At 42.5% G+C, this 21,745-nt stretch overlaps 1 protein-coding gene across 4 annotated transcripts in view; it reads right to left on the bottom strand.

The window, feature by feature from the left end:
- Positions 1-10,710, bottom strand: part of mia2 (MIA SH3 domain ER export factor 2) — a 39,847-nt gene extending 29,137 nt beyond the window's left edge. For 3 of the 4 annotated variants that reach the window (XM_060829094.1, XM_060829092.1, XM_060829093.1), the window contains exons 1-6: positions 10,608-10,710; positions 10,403-10,506; positions 1,029-1,172; positions 858-879; positions 665-753; positions 303-380 (exon numbers count right to left, since the gene is read on the bottom strand). In XM_060829094.1, coding sequence (XP_060685077.1) covers positions 303-380; positions 665-753; positions 858-879; positions 1,029-1,172; positions 10,403-10,506; positions 10,608-10,701 — 531 coding nt within the window. In that variant the 5' untranslated portion in view covers positions 10,702-10,710. Of the gene's footprint in view, positions 1-302; positions 381-664; positions 754-857; positions 880-1,028; positions 1,173-3,142; positions 3,291-10,402; positions 10,507-10,607 lie in introns of those variants that run through there. The other variant, XM_060829095.1, reaches the window with a different exon arrangement.
- Positions 10,711-21,745: the final 11,035 nt, after the last annotated feature.

Here is a 21,745-nt window from a genome sequence, read left to right on the forward strand (position 1 = left end):
AATAGGGTGAAGTTTACAACTGTCAGTTACAGTGACTATGAGGAGAACTTGGATGTTAGATCTCACTCCTCCAAAACCCAAAGCTGTTCTCCCCACAAGTCCATATGACAATATAGTGGGTGCTCCTCAGAATCAATCCTTTTGGACTCATATACAGTAGAACATAGAACAGATCCACATATACTTGACAATATATTTTTGGATTATAGCTCTAAAGATAATTTTAAATTTCACTCATCCTCAATCTTCTGGCCATCTTATTCAAATATTTTTCCTGAAACTCTAACTCACAATATTCTTACCTGAAGCTGTAAAGTTGTTGTTTCTGTTGATTCTTTTAAGTCAGCAGCATTCTTTACAGATGATTCAAATTCTTTGTACTGAAAATGAGAACAATTGTTTTAAACTATAGATAAATAATTAATAAAGATAGATCTTAATTTATTTTTGTACAAATAAAAAAAATCGTGGCAGTTCAATCAATTCTGGATATTAAATTGTAATAAATTAGGTTAAAAATGCATTAGTTCTCCAAATAGACTTTACACTAAAATGAGCAGATTTTCAACTGACCAGCTTTTTTATTAGTAATAGTGAAAGTTACAATTCAGCAGCTGGTAACAAACAATAGGACAACTGAAGTAGTAGAAACTACTGCACATACCTTTTGTGTGCAATCACTTAGTCTTTCGAGAAATTTACATTTTTCATCAAGCAGCTGAGAAACTGTCCCTGCAAGTTGTTTTTCTCTCCCTAAAAAAAATTCAAAATATAATGAAACTTAAAGATAAACTGATTAGATTACAAATGTAAACTCACAGCATCAGGATGTAATATATAAAACTGACGTGACTTACCGAAGTACCTTCTGCTTTTGATCTGAAAAGAAAGCAATATACTATCAGTTAATATGTAGTTCAATACAAGCATCACACAAACATCATCGTCTCTAGAGTATATTGATGCATTTATTTTGTGAAGTAAGTTTTGTAAAATAAGTAACTGTAATTTGAAACAAACATACTTACTGCTCGGCAGATCCTTTGTATAAACAGCAATGTGGTAACAAACCCCACCAGAGCTGGAATCAGGAACAACTCGGTGTAAGTACCATGAAGGTTCAAAATAGCTTCAGCATCTTCAGACAATGCATCCATCACCTTCAGGTAGAACTGAAAAAAAAAGTATCACTCAGAGACGGGGCAAGGTTTAAGTAAGCATCAGTAACAGTAATACCCAGACTGTGGATAATATTATCTATACTAAATGGAGAAGATAATAGTGACAGCAATTTGACAGTCAAATCAAATATATTAACAAAAGTAACAGCAATGATGTGATCTATAGTAGCAGTAATATTACCAAACACCCACAACTGGTAATACCCAAATCAGTATCATTACTCAAATCATAGCCAGAGATCACTGCCAGAAATATTTGTCAGCTTAACAGTTGAGAGTAATAACAATATGAACAAAATTAATGGACAAGCTGTTACATGCATCAACAAAGAAAGTGATGTAATCAAATGTACCAGTGGAAGAGATGTCAGCCAGGATAATATTATCAACAATACCAGAAGGCATGACATTATCGTTGTCACATTCTGTTGGTAATACCCTTATTTTCCTTTAAGGGCAATGGTGACATGCTGGTTTGGCAGTGGTTCAACAGGTATATGACTGGACAATGCAAATGACTAATCTGTTGAGTTGCTCTTTCTGTGCTTTCTCTCTGCTTTTCGATGTTTGCTTACATTCAAAGGAAGCTGCGTTGATTTTCATTTGGTTGTGCCAGATTAGTATTTGGTTTCCCCAGAACTCTTAATAGAAGTTTAAAGTGACCTTCTTTTGAACACCATGAAAATGCATTACAGAGTTAAACCAGGCTAAACAAATTCTAAACAGCTAGGATTAGGAAACCTGTGCTCTCTCCAGGTCTTGGTCTACCAAAGTAGTTTACTGGGATGTTGCTGCTCTCACATGCTAAAAACAACTTGGGAGCCACAGGTGAGAAATTGGTAAAATGAGGACCAAATAGGATAAACCATGTCAGACTGCAGCAAGCCCACTTGTGAAAGGTACCATTGCTCTATACACAATTATGCTTGCAAATGAGTTAAAGGCAATTACACAGTCAAGCAAAAGGCAGGAAATAATATCCACAAGGTTTGGCTGAGGGACCATAGTTGGTCATCATTTACCCAAAAGTACTGGACTTAAGAATTAGAAACGAGTTTTAAAACTTTGCACGCTTACACCAAATTGAGCTGTGAGATTAATTTGTGAGCTGTGAGGACGGCTGCAACAAACTTCAATACATAGGAGTGCAAGAAGAATCCCATACCACTTGGAAATAACTATCGAAATATAAGCGAGGGATTTGGATCAGGGGATAACAAATCACGAAAAATGGGAACACATTTTAATCGGCTCATCAAAGAACTTAACAAAGCACTGAACCACTTATTTCAAAAAAGACAGAATTTTAAAAGAGTAATTGCTTTATACTATATATGGCGAGGGGAGAAGAAAGAAAGAACTGGTCACATAATACTTTGGACCACTAAATAATTCTGCTTTCTGTACGATTAAAAAGGACATGCAGAAGTCAGAAAAGGTGCAAGTAAAGAATCAATAAGATAATGTAGAAATGAGATGTTATACTTATCAGGAAAGACTCAGCTGGTCAAGACTCTTTTCTCTAGATAAACAAAGATATGATAACCTCCTGTGATGACACTGAATATAACAGAACATATAATTGGGTTTCCCTGACTCCAACAAGAGGCATTACTGCAATTCCTAGGATAGTGCTGATCATACTGGATGTTATTACTGCAATTTGAGGTTACATGACTGCACATTACTGGAATTCCTTGAAGAACACCAGACTGTACTTGGGGAATTATTATTATTCCAAGAACAAGATCGGATATACTGCTGAGGTATTACTGCAATTGCCAAGGTGGCATCGGATGATGTTATTGTAACCCTTGGGGGTAACACTGACTGAACTGGGGAGTATATTACTGTAATTCCCAAGGTGAGCCAGACTGTGTTGGGGGGGGGGGGGGGGTGGTAGAATACTATTGTAATTCCCAAACACGGCCTGTGCCGGGATGACATCACAATATAAATACCGGGGTCCGTTCCCCAGCCAGCTGCTGGAATCACGGCCTCCTCCAACTGCCGTCCCTCGCGCGCGCACTCTCTCTGTCTCTCCGTCAGGCCGGGCCCTCTGGGCCGAACGCCATCTTTAAAAGACAGCGGCCTCCCTTTACATATCCGAGTCGAAGGTCATTACTGGGAAACAACTTCCGCTCTCGTGGAGAGCAGGAGGATATGATGGAGAATGAGAATAGATTGGGGGAGTGAGTGAGTGAGTGAGGGGTTAGAAGGTGTGGGGGGGGGAATGGGGGTAGAGAGTGGGAGGGGGGAATGTGGTTGTGGAGGAGAAGGGGGTGGGTCGGGAAGGGGTATGTCGGTGGAGGGGGGTGGGTGAAGGGCGGGGGCTGTGGCGGTGAAGGAGAGGGTGGGTGAGGGGGTGGAGAGGGTGGGTGAGGGGGTGGAGAGGGGGCTGGCCGGGGGTGTGGCAGTGGGTGAGGGGGCGGGAGAGGGGACGTGTGAGGGGGTGTGGAAGTGGGTGAGGGGCGGGGGGGGTGGCAGTGAAGGAGTGGCAGGGCGATGGGTGGTGGCGGCGGAGAGGGTGTGGGGGGGTGGCGGTGGAGTGGGTGGGTGAGGGGGCATGGTGGTGGGTGAAGGGGTGTGGCGGTGGGTGAGGGGGCGGGAGAGGGGGGTGTGGTGGGTGAGGGGGCGGGAGAGGGGGGTGTGGTGGCGGGTGAGGGGGCGGGAGAGGGGGGTGTGGCGGCGGGTGAGGGGGCAGGTGAAGGGTGGAGAGGGGGCAGGGTGGGGGGTTGACGGTGAAGGAGAGTGTGGGTGAGGGGGTGGAGAGGGAGCAGGGTGGGGGGGGTGGCGGTGGAGGAGGGGGCGGGTGAGGGGCTGTGGCAGTGGAGGAGGGGGTGGGTGAGGGGGTGGAGAGGGGGCAGGGTGGAGGGGTGGCGGTGATGGAGAGGGGGCAGGGCGGAGGGGTGGCGGTGATGGAGAGGGGGCAGGGCGGAGGGGTGGCGGTGATGGAGAGGGGGCAGGGCGGAGGGGTGGCGGTGATGGAGAGGGGGCAGGGCGGAGGGGTGGCGGTGATGGAGAGGGGGCAGGGCGGAGGGGTGGCGGTGATGGAGAGGGGGCAGGGCGGGGGGGGTGGCGGTGAAGGAGTGGCAGGGTGAGGGATGGCGGTGAAGGAGAGGCAGGGCAATGGGTGGTGGCGGCGGACAGGGTGTGTGGGTGGGGGTGTGGCGGTGGAGTGTGTGGGTGGGGGTGTGGCGGTGGGTGAAGGGGTGTGGCGGTGGGTGAAGGAGTGGGTGAGGGGGTGTGGCGGTGGGTGAAGGGGCGGGTGAGGGGGTGTGGTGGTGGGTGTGGCGGCGGGGTGGTGGGTGAGGGGGCGGGTGAAGGATGGAGAGGGGGCAGGGCGGAGGGGTGGCGGTGAAGGAGAGTGGGTGAGGGGGTGGAGAGGGGGCAGGGCGAGGGGTTGGTGGTGAAGGAGAGCGTGGGTGAGGAGGTGAAGAGGGGGCAGGGCAGGGGGGTGGCGGTAGAGGAGGGGGCGGGTGAGGGGGTGGAGAGGGGGCAGGGCGGGGGGTTGGTGGTGAAGGAGAGCGTGGGTGAGGAGGTGAAGAGGGGGCAGGGCAGGGGGGGTGGCGGTAGAGGAGGGGGCGGGTGAGGGGGTGGAGAGGGGGCAGGGCGGGGGGGGTGGCGGTGGAGGAGGGGGCGGGTGAGGGGGTGGAGTAGGGGGCGGGTGAGGAGGTGTGGGGGTGGAGGAGGTGAGGGGGTGGAGAGGAGGCAGTGCGGGGGGGTGGCAGTGAAGGAGGGGGCGGGTGAGGGGGTGTGGCAGTGGAGGAGGGGCGGGTGAGGGGATGGAGAGGGGGCAGGACGGGGGTGGCGGTGAAGGAGGGGGTGGGGAGGGGGCAGGGCGGGTGGCTGGCGGTGAAGAAGAGGGTGGGTGAGGGGGTGGAGAGGGGGCAGGGCAGGGGGGGTGGCTGTGAAGGAGAGGGTGGGTGATGGGGTGGGGTGGGGTGGGGAGGGGGCGGGGGGCTGGCGGTGAAGAAGAGGGTGGGTGAGAGGGTGGAGAGGGGGCAGGGCGGGGGGCTGGCGGTGAAGAAGAGGGTGGGTGAGGGGGTGGAGAGGGGGCAGGGCGGGGGGGTGGCGGTGAAGGGGGGCATGTCGAGGGGGGGTGGCGGCGGAGGGGGGCAGGGCGAGGGGTGGTGATGGCGGAGAGGGGTGTGGGTGAGGGGGCGCGGTGGAGTGAGTGGGTGTGGGGTGGTGGCTGTGGGAGGGGTAGGTGAAGGGGTGGGGCGGTGGGAAGGGCAGGGTGTGGCAGTGAAAGGGAGGCAGGGCAAGGGTATGTGGCGGTAGAGGGGGTCGGGCGAGGGGATGTGGCGGTGGAGGGGGGCAGGGTGTGTCAGTGGAGGGGTGGTAGGGCGAGGGGGTGTGATGGTGAAGGGGGCAGAGTGATGGGATGTGGCAGTGGAGAGGAGGGCGGGGTAAAATGTGTGGCAGTGGAGGGGGGTATGGAGGAGTTTGAAGGAGAGGGGATGCAGGGAAGGGGTGTTGGCATAGCAGGTGGGGGATGTGGAAGTAGGTGGGTGAGGGAGAGGAGGTGGAGGGAGCATGGGGAAGGGAGGGGGCATGCGGGTGCTGTGGAGAGAACATGGGATGTGGTGGGAAGGGTGAAGAGGGCATGGGAAGGTGATGGGGAGGAGGGAAGGAGCATGGGGGTGGGGTGGAGGGGGTATGTGGGGAATGAGGGTGGTGTGTAGAGGGCATGGGGTAGTGGGTATGGGGATGGTAGGTAGGGGAAGGGGGCATGGTGTGGGTAAGGGGAATGAGGGGGTGTGGGGGGCGGGTGGGGAGGGTGGAGGCGGCCTGGGGGTGTGATAGGTTGGGGAATGGCATGGGAGATTGGTGAGCATGGAGGGGTGGGGTGGAGAGGGCATTTGGAGGTGGTGAGTAAAGGGTAAGGGGTGTGGGTAGGGGGTGTGGGCATGGGATGGTGGTGAGTAGGGGATGGGACATGGGTGTGGTGTGTTAGGGGTGTGTAGATAGAAGGGAGGGGGGCATGAGGGAAGGTGGGTGAGGGGGCAGTGGATGGGGAGGAAGGAGTAGGTGGCATGGGAAGGGAGGGGGGTAAGGGAGAGGATGGGAATGGGATATAGGGAGGGGGGAGGGGCAGATGTGGGGCTGGGGGTGAGGAGGCGGAGGTGGGAGGGTTTCGGAGGGTGGGGAGGTAAGGACAGTGAGGAGAGATGTCGGGAGAGGGGTGTTGGGGAAAGGATTCGGCGAGGGGAGGGGGTGTGGGGGAGAGGAGGTTGTGAGGGGCAGGAGGGGAGACAATGTGGGTGAGGGGGAGGAGAGGACTGTAGAGAGAAGAGGGGGCGTGGGGTAGGAGTGGTGGAGAAGGCTGTGGGAGAGAAGAGGGAGTGTGGGGAGGGAGACTGTAGAGAGGGGGATGGGGAATGGTGAGGGGGGCACAGGGAGAAGGTTCAGCTGGAGGAGAAGGAGGAGCGGAAATGTAGGGAATCTGAAAAAAAACATTGGTTGGGGAGGATAGCGTATGATAGGGATGGGATGAGAAATAAAAACTGAATACCTGCAGATGCTGTAAATCATTGATCAAAAAGAAATGACTGGAAATGCTCAGCAGGTCTATCAGCCTCTAGAGAGAAATCAGAGTTAATGTTTTGGGTCCGGTGATCCTTCCTCAGGAGAGTGGAGGTGTGGTGTGGCGGTGATAGGGAAAAGGGGATGAGGAGACGGGGGATATGATGGGGAGGAAATGTTGAGTGGTGAGTGAGATGGGATGGGAAGAGGGAAGAAAAGGGTGGGGATCCGGAAGTGGGATGGAAAAAATGGGAAGGGGAAGAAATTGGTGCAGGTGGAAGTAACGGGAAAGCGAAGTGAGAAAGGGATAAGGAAAGGGGAGTGTGAGTGAAGGTGATACTGGAAAAGGGTGAAAGAAGAGGAGGGTAGAGGATGGAAGGGGTCAAGGGAAGCTGGGGAGGTGGAAAACTGGAGGGAATGGATGGAGTAGAGGGAATGGATGGAGTAGAGGGGATGGGAGAGGAGATGGAGTGGGGGAAAGAAGGAGGAAAGGGTATAAAGGGAGTGAGGAAATAGGGTAAAGTGAGTGGGGTTGGGGAGGAAGAAAGATGAAAAATTGGGAGGGAGACAAGGGCTAAAAGTGGAGGGGGAGGGGAGAGAAAAGGGGAAGGAGAAAGGATCAAGGGAGTGACTCCAGACTCAGCAATATGGTTGATTCTGAAGAGAAAAGGAAGGGGACAGGCAGGGAAGGATAGAAGGTCAGATGAAGGAGAATTTGGAGGGAGTAATAGCAGGGAAGGAGAAAGAGAGGGTAGGGAGTTTGAAGAGGGGGTAGAGGTGTTTGGAGAAAGGGGTGGGATTGTTGGGGTGGTGACAGTTGAAAAGGAGAAGGCAGTTTGATGGAGAGTGAGGGAGTTTAGAGAGGGAGTAGCTGAGGTAGGTAGTGATGGGGTCAGAGAGAGGGGTTACGAAAGGGGGAAAGGCAGAGTAGGGAGGGGCATGAGTGAGGGCAAGTTGAAGAAATGCATGAGTGAGGTCACAGGAATGCATCAGTGCTCTAGTCCAAATACTCCATTCACCATAACATAAAATAAAAATACTTTTTTCCAGGATTAACACAAATATATTTTCTCTGTCATGGTTCAAACAAATATTGGTGCCATAAATATGAATTAATAAATTAATGTTACAGTAGATGAGTTTAAATCCCACAATGGCAGATAATGAAATGAGAATTCAATAAAAAAATTTGATATTTAGAACCAACCCAAGGGGGCATGGGAGGGTGGTGGGGAGGAAGGAAGCGGGATGCTGTCAATTGTTCTAAAATGCTATCTAATTCTAGGACAGTTGATTTCTTTCCTACATGTGACTCCAGACTCAGCGATATGGTTGATTCTGAATTACCCAGTGGGGAATTGGGGATGGCCAATAAATGCTGGTTGATGCTCACGTACCATGAATGAATTTAGAATGGATAATTGACATACATAGTAATGTAGAAGTGCAGGCCCGCTTGTGCCTTGGTGGTAATGTCCCTATCCCTGGACCGAGGCGCAGGTTCAAGTCCCACCTGCTCCAGAAGGGTGTAATAACATCGCTGACCACATTGTTTAGGAAAATAGCTCAGGTAAAAATTAAAAACAGATTTTTGTGTGGTAATTGGTTTCTGGAATAAAAACACTTTGGCCTGTGGGTTAATTTTGAAAAAGATAAAGGGTGGAATTTTATCCAGGCGTCGATTTTACCTGCTCCTCGGATGCTGCCTGACCTGCTGTGCTTTTCCAGCAACAAACTCACAATATTGCCTAATATTAGATACACCTGCACTAATATTGACACATTGCTGTTATATAGTAGCAAGGTAACTGGATGTTGCTGCCAAGCCAATAAGTATTATGCCCATTCACATAGATAAGTAATTTGTAAATTTCAGTGCTGGTGAGATGCTATGCTATGTGTCCTGAAGACTGGCAAATCGTATCAAGCAACATAGCCCTTTGGCTGTTTGCAATAAGCGGGGTTATGACCGTAGTCAGCCACCTACACTTGGTAAACACAATACTAGGAGATAGTGAGATCTGCAGATGCTGGAGATTAGAGTCGAAAGTGTGTTGAGGGAAAAACACAGCAGGTCAGGCAGCATCCAAGGAGCAGGAAAATCGACGTTTTGGGCTGGAGCCGGTCATCAGGAATGAGGCTGGAAGCCTCGGGGGTGGAGAGATAAATGGGAGGGAGCTGGGGCTGGAAGAAGGTAGCTGAGTGTGCAATAGGTGCCTAATATTAGATACACCTCTGCAACTGGACAGCATTTTTTACATAATGCTGAAAATGCTAACAACCAATTATTATTAAGAATTATCATTTGACCTCACTTGAGTGTATTGGAAGCTTCATACATTCTTTACAGATGGAAAGCCACTGCCCATTTCAATAAAATAGAACAACAGCCATTCTCCAGCTTATTTCTCAGGGCGAAGTATTCACCAATCCTCAAAAATTTGTCCAAAGTCAAGGGAAAAACGTGTTATGCTGTATTAGCACTGGTAGGTTGGCATGTGGCCTCTTATTGGTAGAGGCATTGTCATGGAGAATTCACCAGTCAATGCCTTGTTTACAATTCAGACAAAACTTAACAGTTATCTGTCATTCATTACTAACTGGTGAACAGAGACTACATGCCAACCCACCAGTGCTCACACAACATAACTAATTCACAATGCTTTGACAAAAAATTGTCTTTTTTCAGCTATACTCAATCTTGTGATGTTTATTCAATCACTCTTTCAAAAGGCCAAATAAGTGTCACCCTTAACTGAAGAGTATTTTTTTCAGAAATTGGAAAGACCAGCTGAGTAACTGCTTCTTAGTATGCTTCCTTCCAACTGAACCAGATAAAACAAGAACAAGAAAACAGCTTCAGCCGGAATTTACAGCAAAGCCAGTAGTTATCACCAGTCATGTGATAGACTTGCTGAAAACAAATTCCAAAGTCCACAATACTTGAAATAAATAAATTTTCCCTAATCCTTTAAGAATTATGGTCTTGGTGATGGAATGGATATGAGATTGAACAAGTGCTCAGGGTTAAATAAGATGATACTCTATTGCAAAGGCAATACCTACAGCTCCAATTTATTGCATTTCCCTGCCCCTTCAGCACATCTACTGTCAAAACGCTGATTTATGCTTTTGTCATCTTGAAACTTGACTACTTCAATGTTCTCTTGACTGGTTGTTTTGCAATCCATAAACACTGATTTTAAACCTCTTCAGCTCTAAAAACATGTGGAAATATCTTCAATTCTAGTCTCTTGCACAACTTAATGTTAATTGTTCCACCCTCAGTAGCCATGCTGTCGAATGCCTTGATCATAAACACTAGAATTTTCTCCCTAAATCACTGCCTCTCTTGAATCCCTTGTTTTCAGATGCTCCTCAAACCTTTAACATTTGCCATGTTTTTGGACGTTGTGTGGACAGATTAGATTTGAATGGTTTTGTTGGTAAATGCCAAGGCTCAGATGTGATAGGTGAGCAACTGAATAAGTTACTGTGTCAGTAGCATCTTACTCAAGTATAAAGCAAAATAGGAAAGGTGAGTAGAGAGAGGGGAATAAAAAACAAAAACTTGTAAGTTCTAAAATTAACGGAAATTAAATATACATATATTTGAATGAAACAATATGCAACAGAAGCACTGAAGTTGTAGCCCCAGCTCTTTGTGCATCACGATATGAAGTGTTACTTACATTGTTGATGAACTGGTCAGTTGCTATCTGGATAGCCTGGAAATCAAGGTCAAACACACTGGCTACTTTGTGGAAATCAATATTCTTGACACTCGGCTTATATTCTGTTAAGAACAAAATTAAATAATAAAGCAAAATAATTCAAATTGTATTTAGACTTCATATAAAATCATGTACACCAACAGGTTTCATTCTTTACGCTTACCATTATTATTTTCACTTGCAACTTTGATTTTTGAATTGATGATTCCTGATGATTTTTTAAGCTCAAAATCTTTATTCAAAGATGAGGATACCATTTTCTCTTCTATTTTGTCATAAATTCTTTCCTCTGTCTTAATATCATGTGACTTTTTCTGTATTTTATTTCCTAACTTAGTTTCCATCATAGTTTTGACAGCTGCTTTCTCCAAATATGGTATTTTTTCTGATAAGTTTAACAGAGGCATTTCCAATGTTGGTGTCTCTGTAACTTCTGAAGTAATATCTTTGGTTGTCTTCTGCTCCTGGATATTTTTGTTAGTTTGACCATTCTCACGAGGAATATCTGAAATTGGCTCATTATTTGTAACACCAGCCTTCAAAATATCTCCAGAACTGAAAGCATCTGTAAAATAAAGATTTAAAGTGCTTGTTGTCTCTAGTATTTTGTAGTGGTATGAAGAAATTACTCTGATTTTGAAGGCCTGAAAACTGATATCAAAAATGCTAGCAGAGATTGTGATGCACATCATGAATTAGGGATAAATATTATTTTTGGATTAGAAATGTTGAGACAAACAAAACAGTTCAAATTAATGCATTGTTTTTCAAACACTGGAAAATTGGGGAGGATCAATTATTGTAGGAAGCATGATAACATAAAAGTGACATCTAAAAACTCCTATTTTAATTCATGAAAACTTAATTATGCTAATATAACATTTCCATTTTCTTTCAAAGACTGTTTATTCTCTATACTTTGAATTTTCTCTCCGTTTGTCTCTAAATTGATGCATCATCTTTGGGCTGAGAGATCAAGCAGGGCACTTTGGATTTTTACCATTGCATCAGCAAAATCAACGTAAATTCATTGACACTTTTAGCATAACAAAACATCTCAAGTCACATCAAAGAGCATTACCACAAAGTATGACATTGAGCCACACCAAACCCAGCTTTAGAAAAGACTGGGAAATGCCATTTCTGACTTGCCTCCCATCGAACAAGGAAACAATTGTCTACTTGGCAATATTGATATGCATGTACGTTTAGAATTAGACCTGTGAGACACCACTGCATTGCACATCACTGCTCCATTGTATTTTACAACCACAAGAGACCAATACATTCTCCTGAATATGGTGTTATTTAAAATATGTGTGTGGTATATTGCAAGTTCTAAGCTTGCTAGATTGCCTTTTATGTTGGAAAATGTAAATGAAATTGTTTGTGTCACGACTGCTTACTGTAAATCCCCTCATGAATCTTATCTCAGTTCAATACACAACAGAAAGATGATTACGAGGCTGGGTAGAAATTTTCTATTGTATTTTAGTTGAGAAATTAAGGACTGGAGAACATTGTAACGCATCTTTGGAATACCTAAACTTAATTCTGAGGAAGTTTGAGCAATTTGAAAGATTGCACAATGTACACATCACGTTTAACTTCTCTGTACTTAGTTGAAGAGACTTATGTTATTAAGAGCAATAGGGGAATTCAAACTTAACAAACAGGACTGATGTAATTCCAAGCCAAGGTTTCACATTTGGCAGAAAATGAATAAAATAGGAGATGAGAATAAAGTAAATGTTTTTCTCATCGCAGTAAAGCCTATGCTTTTGCGGTGTATCTAACCAATGTTTCCTGCAAATTGTTCAAATTATTCAATATATCATTTTAATAGCATGACATTGTGATCTTTTGCTATAAATTCTGTGTCTTATGACCCTGCTCAACTAGTGAAGGAGCAATGCTCTGGAAGCTAGTACTTCCAATTAAACCTGTTGGACTTTAACCTGGTGATGTGTGATTTTTAACTCTGTCCACCCCAGTCCAACACCAGCACCTCCACATAATAATAATGTAGGCAATAAGACTTAAAGTCTGAGATTTACAACTTGTTTCTTCATTGATACAGCAGAAGCACTGTCTGTTATCTCAGAAGAATATAAAAATTCATAGTCCATTAATCAAAACTTGTGTGAAACCGACGAGGTTATTCCAATAATATTATTCTAGTGTTAGTTCAAGTTACTGTTAGTGTAAAATACGATAATGCCTACTGCTATTTGCCATTGGAAATAATAGAGGCGAGTCACCATCATGAGTTAAAAATATATTGCTGTTACTTGAATTTTGCTCTATCAAAATCCTGAATCTGTCTTCCCAACAGTAGAAAGTGAGGACTGCAGATGCTGGAGATCAGAGCTTAAAAATGTGTTGCTGGAAAAGCACAGCAGGTCAGGCAGCATAGTAGAGTCTTAGAGATGTACAGCATGGAAACAGACCCTGCGATCCAACTTGTCCCTGCTGACCAGATATGCTAAATTAGTCTAGTCCCATTTGCCAGCACTTGGCCCAAATCTCTCTAAACCCTTCCTATTCATATACCCAATCCAAGCCTTTTAAATGTTGTCATCGTACCAACCTCCACCACTTCTTCTGGCAGATCATTCCAAACATGTACCACCCTCTGCATGAAAACATTGCACCTTAGGTCCCTTTTAAATCCTTCCCCTCTCACCTTAAACCAATCCCTTTAGTTTTGGATGCCCCCACACCGGGGAAAAGACCTTGTCTATTTACCCTATCCATGCTTCACGTGAATTTATAAACATCTGTATGGTCACCTCTCATCCTCCAATGTTCCAAGGAAAATAACCCCAGCCTATTAAACCTCTCCCTGTAGCTCAAACCCTCAAATCCTGGCAACATACTTGTAACTCTTTTCTAAACCTGTTCAAGTTTCACAGTATCTTTCCTATAGCAGATTAGAAATGCATGCAGTATTCCAAAAGTGGCCTAACCAATGTCCTGTACAGCCACAACATGACATCCCAACTCCTATATTTAATGCACTGACCTATAAAGGCAACACACCAAAAGCCTTCTTCACTATTCTATCTACCTGAGACTTCACTTTCAAGGTACTACGAACCTGCATTCCAAGGTCTCTTTCTTCAGCAACACACCCATGACCATATCAATAAGTATAAAAGTCGAGACCTGATTTGCCTTTCCAAAATGCAGCAATACTAAGGGTATTGTGTGGACTACAACAGTTCAAAATGCAACTCACCATGATCTACTGTAGGATAACTAAAGAAGAGCAATAATGCTGACCCAGATAGTAAATTCCACATCCCTTGAATAAATAATATAAAAAATCCCAAATGTTTTCATCATGCAGTTATCATGCCAATTCACAACAAATATCAAAGTAGAGTGGAAAGATTTATCTTTTATAAGAGAAGAATGCTGATTGGTTGGCAAGTGGACTCTGATTGGTAGAGGTGTTGATATGAGGAATGCCCCAGTTAGACGACTACATGACAGTTAACTGCCAAGTTTTGTTTAACTTTTAAACCAGGCAGGTTGACTCTGATTGACCAGAGAATGGCCATCAGTTATTTCAGTGAGTGGAAACAGGTGCATGTTGTGTGCTTTATTTTTGCAAAGAACAGAAGCCTGTATATTGCATGTAGTTTCCAGAATATGCTCAAGTTTAAGATACCCCATCCTCACATAGTGTTTTTTTCCAGCAATAGTTAAGAAAATATGTTTAAACTGATATATGTTCGTGATGGTAAGCATTGGTAAGTGAATGATCATTAATGAGGAAGTGCTAAAAGAGTATAAAATGGTTTTTGAGTAAAAATAATAAATGAACCATCAGTACAATATTAAAGATTTTCAGTCAGCAGCTCAGTCAAATAGAAGCATTTGCTAGTATTTGCTAGGATCAACTAGACAACGTGTCTCTTCAGCACCGACTGGACAATTTTCTGATCTCTTAAAACGATTCCCCGCATCTGCAAGAGATTGCTCACTATGACTGAGTGTTTAAACACATTTCCAGGACCAAGTTTAGTTTGTTTAAGTCTCATAGCAAAATAAGAGAAAAGCAAGATGAAGTGAAGATGTGTCATAATATGCCTGGTGTGAAACTTACAGACAGCTAATGCTTGGTCAGAAGGTAGTGGTGAAAAGCAATTGAGATGATAAGAAGTTTGTGATTGGAATTGTTGTAAGGAGACTAGCATTCATATTATAGACAGACTCCATCAGAGTCAGTGACAGTAGATCTTTTGCTTAAAAGAGGAAAACTGACAAAAGAGAGCATGGAAAACCTCCAAAAATCCCATTTCCTCAAAAAGCTCTAAGGGAAAGTCAAAAAGAAAATGAGTCACAAAGGAACTGAGAGTTGTGGGGATAATAGAATCCAACAGCACAGCAAAGTTCATCAGGGTTTTTGATTAAAATCAATCAATGTCACAATCCCAACTATTATGCAGACTAATAGTCAAAATCAAAGTTCAGGCTTGGCACAGTCAGAGATGCTAAGTGAGCAGAGACAAGCTAATGGAAATGGAAGGATACTAATTTAAAAAGTTTATAAGAAGAAAGAATAAAAGAGTGTTCTTTCCATGATTGATTGTCAATTAATAGTATTTTGTGAAACACATACTGTTGTTTAGGAAAGAACATTCTTCAAACATGTAAATTACTCTGGCAGTAATTTTAATTATAGTAAAATGAGTTCGCAAACTAATCTGCTGAATGTTCAGGTATGATTTAGTTATACTGCATTCTGGGAACTTATGTACCTTTACATTTAATATATTATATATTTAAGAGAGAAGGAATGTAATATATTTCAAAATAAGCATTTTGTTGTACCTATTGCTTTTTCTATGGGCAAGTGTAACTCACACTGTTTATAGAATGGCTGTTTGTTCTGAGACCATGTATTAATCTTTTCACAGTGCAATGAACAACAACTTGAATTTCATGAATAATATAAAAACTCAAATATTTGCAGGTAGCTTTGGACTGCAGTAAGTCATTAAGCATGTCATGCCCAAAGCTTAGGATGTAGTGTTAGCAAGCAATAAGGATGAACGTCCAGGTTCCAATTGCTAGCCTGGATTCAGCGAGCTAATCTTGGTTGTGCTTACAAAGACAGCATTCCCATCAAGTCCTGGAAAAATGGTAGGGGAATTTTCTTCTCAAATTTCCTGTGTCTGATTAATGCTTAAAAATGTGCTTGTGTGATTGGCTGGGTTGGATTTGTCTTGCTTTTTATGTACATGGACAATTCCTAGACAATTTTCCACATTGTTAGTGTTTCAGTGGTACTGGAACTGCTTGGCTAGGGGCCTGGCTAGGTCTGGAACACCAGTGTACAGTAGCATTATCCAAATGTTGTCAGGGCCCAAACCCTTGCAGTATCCAGTGCCTTCAGCCATTTCTTGATATCACATGGACTCTAACCTGGTGTCATGTACTTCTGACTTTAATGTAATAGAGAATATCCTTGATGTGAGGACGGGACTCTATCTCCACAAGTACTCTATGATTGACACTTCAAGGATACTGTCAATCTGCAGTGGCAGATTGGTGAGGATCAGGTCAAGTATGTTTTTCCCTCTTGAAAGTTTAGTCAGCAACAGCTGCATACCTGGTCTCGCTGCAACATTGTATGGGACTCTGTTAATTCAGTGTGTAGTGGGACAACTGAGCTACCAATAGACACTGAAGTCCCTCATCCAGAGTGCATTTTGTGCCATTGCCACCCCCAGTTTCCTCTAAAGTGGTGTGCAACATGGAGAAGTATTGATTCATCCATGGAGGAGGTTTGTTCGTGGTAATCAGAAGGAAGATTAACTGACCATGGTTTATTGACCTGATGTCATGAGACTTCATGGTTTCAATAGTCAACATTGAGAACTTCCAGGATAACTTCCTCCAGACTGTGCCACTACCTTTGGTCAGTCTATCTTTCTGCTGTGTCAGGGCATAACCAGAGATGGTGGTGTCTTTGATAATGTCCGTAAGGTATCATTGCGTGAATGTGACATGTCACGGTGTAGCTTGACTAAGTCAACAGGGCCCAAGATATTAATAAGGAGAATTTTGCACGGTCAAGACAGCTGGATTTGCTATTGTTCTTTCCTGTATCTAGGTCAATGCCAGGTGGTCCGTTCCATTGTAGTGTTTACATACAATGAGTGCTTGCGAAGAGTCAACCACATTGTTAAAGGTCCATAGGCCAGATCAATTTCCTTTCATAAAGAAATTGAGTGCATTAGATGTGTTTTTAGGTTAATGGTTACATCATCACCATTCAATTTGCTTTGAATTCCAGATTTTGTTTTACTGAATTCAAATTTCATCACCATGATGAGATTCAATATATGTCACCAGAGGATTAAAACAAACAAAATGATAAAGTGTTGGAGAAACTCAACACATCTGCCAGCATCTGTGGGGAGAAAAACAAAGTTAATGCTTCAAGTCCAATGACTCTTCATCACTGGACTGGTGACCTGATTACTAGACTCTAAATGCTAAATCTGTTTTTCTCTCCACTGATATTGCCAGACCTTCTGTGTTTCTCCAACACTTTCTGGTTTTGTTTTAGTTTTCAGATCTCCAGCATCTACAGCTTTATTATCCCCTGAGGATTACTGGAGCTCTGAATTTACTAGTCCAGTGACAGAACCATTACACCATCACCTTCCTAGCAATGTAAATTACACAAAAAGATGCAAGAATGCCTGATTTGAGAAACTGAAAAGAAAAATCACTATTGTAGGTGAGAGTGATACAGTGGTTAGGGCACAGTGATGGAACACTGCACGTGATTGTGTTTTTCCTCAACTGGAATTGATGCGTGGCCCTTTTACAGTGCTAACAATGTGCAAATAAAATTTTCCAAAATATAAATTAAACATACATTTGAAAAGTATTTGATCTCTTTTCCTTAAAAAAAACATACAAAGATGTATGTTGGAAATTGCATCATTCCCATTAACTTATTATCCAATACCTTCAATGGTGCTTGAACTAGAGATATTTGAGGTGCATTTCATTTTGATGGCAGTTAGGATATCTTGTAGCTTTTGAAACATCCCTGTATCTTCATCATGTTGTCTTTCAATCATTATATATTCAATGTTTGCATCATTCTTGTCACATGTGAAGTCTTTGTTTTGCCAGAAACTATCTTCAAAAGTGTTTACTTTTTGGAGAATGTTATTAAAACCATTATTGCAATTCTCATTCTCTAGCTGTTCAAGAATTTCTTCCAACCATAAGAGCTTTGTTTTATCAAAACATCTTTCCAAATGCTGCAGATGAGCAATACCCATTTGCTGTTTTAATAATTTAAGATTATTATTTAGGTTTAAGATGTCAGATGATGTATGCTTTACTCTGAGATTCTCAAATGGTTTATTTACTTCTTCTAAAGGTGACTGCCTTCCCCAGAATGAGGAACTGCTGGTTTGGTCATCACTGAATTCAACATCTTTCACTATTGTTATTTCTTCATCAGTCACATGTCTTGTTCTATGTTCATTTTCAGCACTTGCAGAAATAGCTGGATTTATATTTTCATTGTCACCATCTGGATTAGGCATAACTGTTGTGCTTAACTGACTTGTATATAGACTTTTAGAAGTGGAGATATCTGACAGCTCTTCAGAATCACTCAATGTTTTTTCTTCCCACAAGTTTGGGGTTATAGGATCAATCAATGGTTGTGTTGCTTTTTCACTTATTGTATTCTTAATCTCTCTATGGTTGTCATTTGTTTCAACTGTCCTTGTTTCCTTGATAATCAGTTGTGGTTCAACTTTAGTATCAGTGTCCTTAGCCCTACTGAAACTTACTCCAGTGAGATTCATATTCTCAGAAAGCAGTGAATTCACAAGTTCCACATTAGTTTTATGCATCTTGTTTCTTTTTTCACTATGTAAGGTTGTGTTACTATTAACTTTGGTTACTTCTGTTTCTTCTTGTGACAAATCCTCTGTGGAATGTAAAACAACGGATTGTTCTCCTGATTCTAAAGTTATTTTATCTCCCATGTTGTTTTGTTGATGGAAAGGGTTTTCCTGTTTCAAGGTCTTGCCATCATTTGAAACAGTGAGCTCTTCAACTTGTGAACTTGATAACTGATCTGATAAAGTTTGTTTTTTGTCTTGCAATAAGGATTCTGTATTATCTATTGTAGTAAGCGGTTTTAATGCTAAATCTGAAATTATACATTGTGTCTGTAAGGCATGGTGTTTATCATTCATTTTTTCATTTAACAGAACTCTATCTTTATCTGAATCAATATGTTTTTCAGACTGTTGAAGTGTCAAAATGCTTGCCTGGAGAATTTCCTCATGCACATGCAATTTTTCAGACAATGCATTTTTACTATGATCTGAGACAGAAAGCCAGTTAGATTCAGGAGTACAACTTATTTGGTATTCTTGCAAGTCTTGTCCATCACATTTTTTCAGTAAAAGGGATTTCTCAATATCTAGAGCAGCCTGATTAGATTCAGGTTTTACGGGCAGACACTCTTTGAAGACATGCTCTTCTTCATGCAAACAGTGCTGTAATTCAGCTTCACCATGATCCAAAGTAAACTGACTGGATTCAGAGTCTGATACTGGGGCTTGTTGTTGCAAGGTGTTGCTACCACTGTAAAATTCTTCCTGTGGCAAAGTGTGAGTAGGACCTGAAGCTGGCTGAAGAGACAGTACTCTCTGGGTTTCATCACACATTTGTTCTTTTAAGGAAGGTCCATAGGTATTTATAACTGTGATCTTCTTATCAACCAAACTTGATGGATGCCTTTCCTCTAAAGCTTGTTTTTCATTCTGTGATAAAGGATTATAATTATCTAAAATTTCCTGCTTTGCTGATGTTATATGCTTTCCTTCTGTGATGCATTCTTTGTTCCCCAATTCATTCTGTGAAGAAGGAATATCTTGACCAGAGGTAGTAAGTTCATCAAATTCAGAATTTAAAGTTTGCTGTTCATTAAAAGTTTGCGTATGGGATAATAGCTTATTTTCATCTGGAATACCAAGCTGTTCCAGTTCCATGGTTGATTCAATATGTTGCCGTTGTGAGATTAGTTGTTCATGAGGCAATTCTTTTTCTGGATATTGATCCCTATCAGTCACAGTAATTTGTTGGGAGGCCGACTTTACTAATTTGTTTTCCTGTGAAAAATTGTCTTTATTCTGTAAGGTATTCTGTGACACAGAATTAGCAGCATTTGAAAGAAGTAAATTTGATTCCGATTCAGAAACTAAATTATGTTGTAAAGTTTCTTCAGCCTGTAATTTGTCCAGTGCTGAAGGTTTTGCGGAGTTTGTGACTGTACTTTCTGAACTTCGATCTCCAGTAGGCGGCAATTCAGGATCCAATGTTAAATGTTGTTCTTCCTTATGCAGTCCAAATTCTAAAGCTTGATCTTTACTTTCAACACCAAATTCTCCTATTGATGAAATTAGATCCTGGCTGTGCAAAAAATTGTGTTTACTGTGTGACGTTTCTTTAGTTTGTAGATCTTTATGTGTCATTGACCTCATATAATCTGAGTCAGATTGTTTAACTACTGAAAGAATTTTTAAATGTTCTTGCAGATATTGTTCTTTATGGATACTTTCCTGAGTCAAAGGTTTATTATCTCCTACCAATTTTGAATCCATCATTGAATGTTGCTCTTGTAGATTTTGAACTTCTAGTTTCCAAATATCTTTAAGCTTTGATGCTGTGCCATCAAATCTGAAACTATTTTCTAAACTATTTGTAGAATGTACCTTTTGAGTGTTTTCACTTTTTATTACCCCAGGTTCCTTTGCAGTCTGCTGCAATCCTTCAGAGTGGCAATTAATACCACTCTCCATTTTACAGAGATTCATTTCTGGATAGTGGCTTGGTTCTTCATTTGTTAATGAATCAGCAATCAATGCCTCTCCTTCTCTTGGAGCTTGATCCACTACAAGTATGGGAGAACAAACTTCAGATTCACTATTCATTGTGTGTTTGTTGCTTTCGGTGATACATTGCTTTGTTTCTTCTTGCAAATTGGAAGCCAACTGATCCTCATTGCCTTGACCAAAACCGAATGTCTCACTCAAACCAAAATGATACCATGGTGATGTTTTTGATCTATCAGTGCCTCTTATAGAATCTTTGTTAACAGCACTGTCTTGTGTTCCTTCTGATGTCTTGGAAGTCTGCTCTCCATTGTTTTCATTAAATCTAAATGTTTTCCTTGCAGTATTAAAGTCAAACCACCATGTTTTTGATCCATCTTTATCTGTTGGATTCTTTACTCCAACATTTTCTGTTTCTTTGGATATGTCTGAATTCTCAGCTGTACCAGTTTGACCAGCCCATGCTTTGTTCGTAAAATTAAATATCAACTGATCATTATCCATTAAATTGTGAGTAGCTCTGCTGGTGTCTTTTGATACTTTCTCTGAACTACTAGATTGTAGCTTTATTTCACTTGGAACTGAAAGGTCAGGCATTTTGTTTTCCAGGTTAGGTATCTCACTTTTACTTGGGACTATTGAATCATCAACAGAAAATGAATTTATATTTTCAAGCTCTTCTCTACTTTTATCATCATCACTGGATAAAGCATCTTTTGGTGAATCACTAGTGAAGCTGAACAATTTGGACAAATCACCAATCCAGGATGACGTTTCAGAACCAAGGTTTTCTTTGTCCTTGAAATGCTCATTAATTCGATCATCCATTGCTTCAGATGCTGGAGTATCTTCAGCATCGCCTAATGCAATTTTTCGACTTTTAAAGGAGTTTATCTGTTCCACAGGCTTTTTATCCAGATTGCTTTTTGAACCAAACCACCCACTAATTCTAGATCCAAACCAACTGGATGCTTCTTGCAGAAATTTAGATTCTTCGTTTCTTTCAGATGTGATAGCAGGTTTTTCTCTGATCTCCTGCTCTGAAAATTCACTTTCTGGGGCAATGTGTTCACTGTACACAGATTCAGGACCTGTTTCTGATTTTAATTCATTGTTATCTGTGTGTATGGAGGCACTTGCTTCATTTAATTGATTCAGGTTATCAGCTGGTGAATGAAACTCATTGACTTGTCCAATCACATCAGTTGCTAGACTTGGTTGAATTTGTTCGTTACTAGGTGTCATCTCTAAAACAGCATCATCTGCAGCATGATGCCTTCTTTGAAATTGCTCTTTATAAAGATTAATTAAATTGTCCACAAGTTCATCTTTAGCAGAATTACCTTTGTAATCCTGGCTGTTTATGTTGAACTCAGACTCATGTCCTAATATGGATTTTATTTCTTCT

The sequence above is a fragment of the Hemiscyllium ocellatum genome, chromosome 8 (assembly GCF_020745735.1).
Source record: "Hemiscyllium ocellatum isolate sHemOce1 chromosome 8, sHemOce1.pat.X.cur, whole genome shotgun sequence".
In the NCBI taxonomy this organism is placed as follows: domain Eukaryota; kingdom Metazoa; phylum Chordata; class Chondrichthyes; order Orectolobiformes; family Hemiscylliidae; genus Hemiscyllium; species Hemiscyllium ocellatum.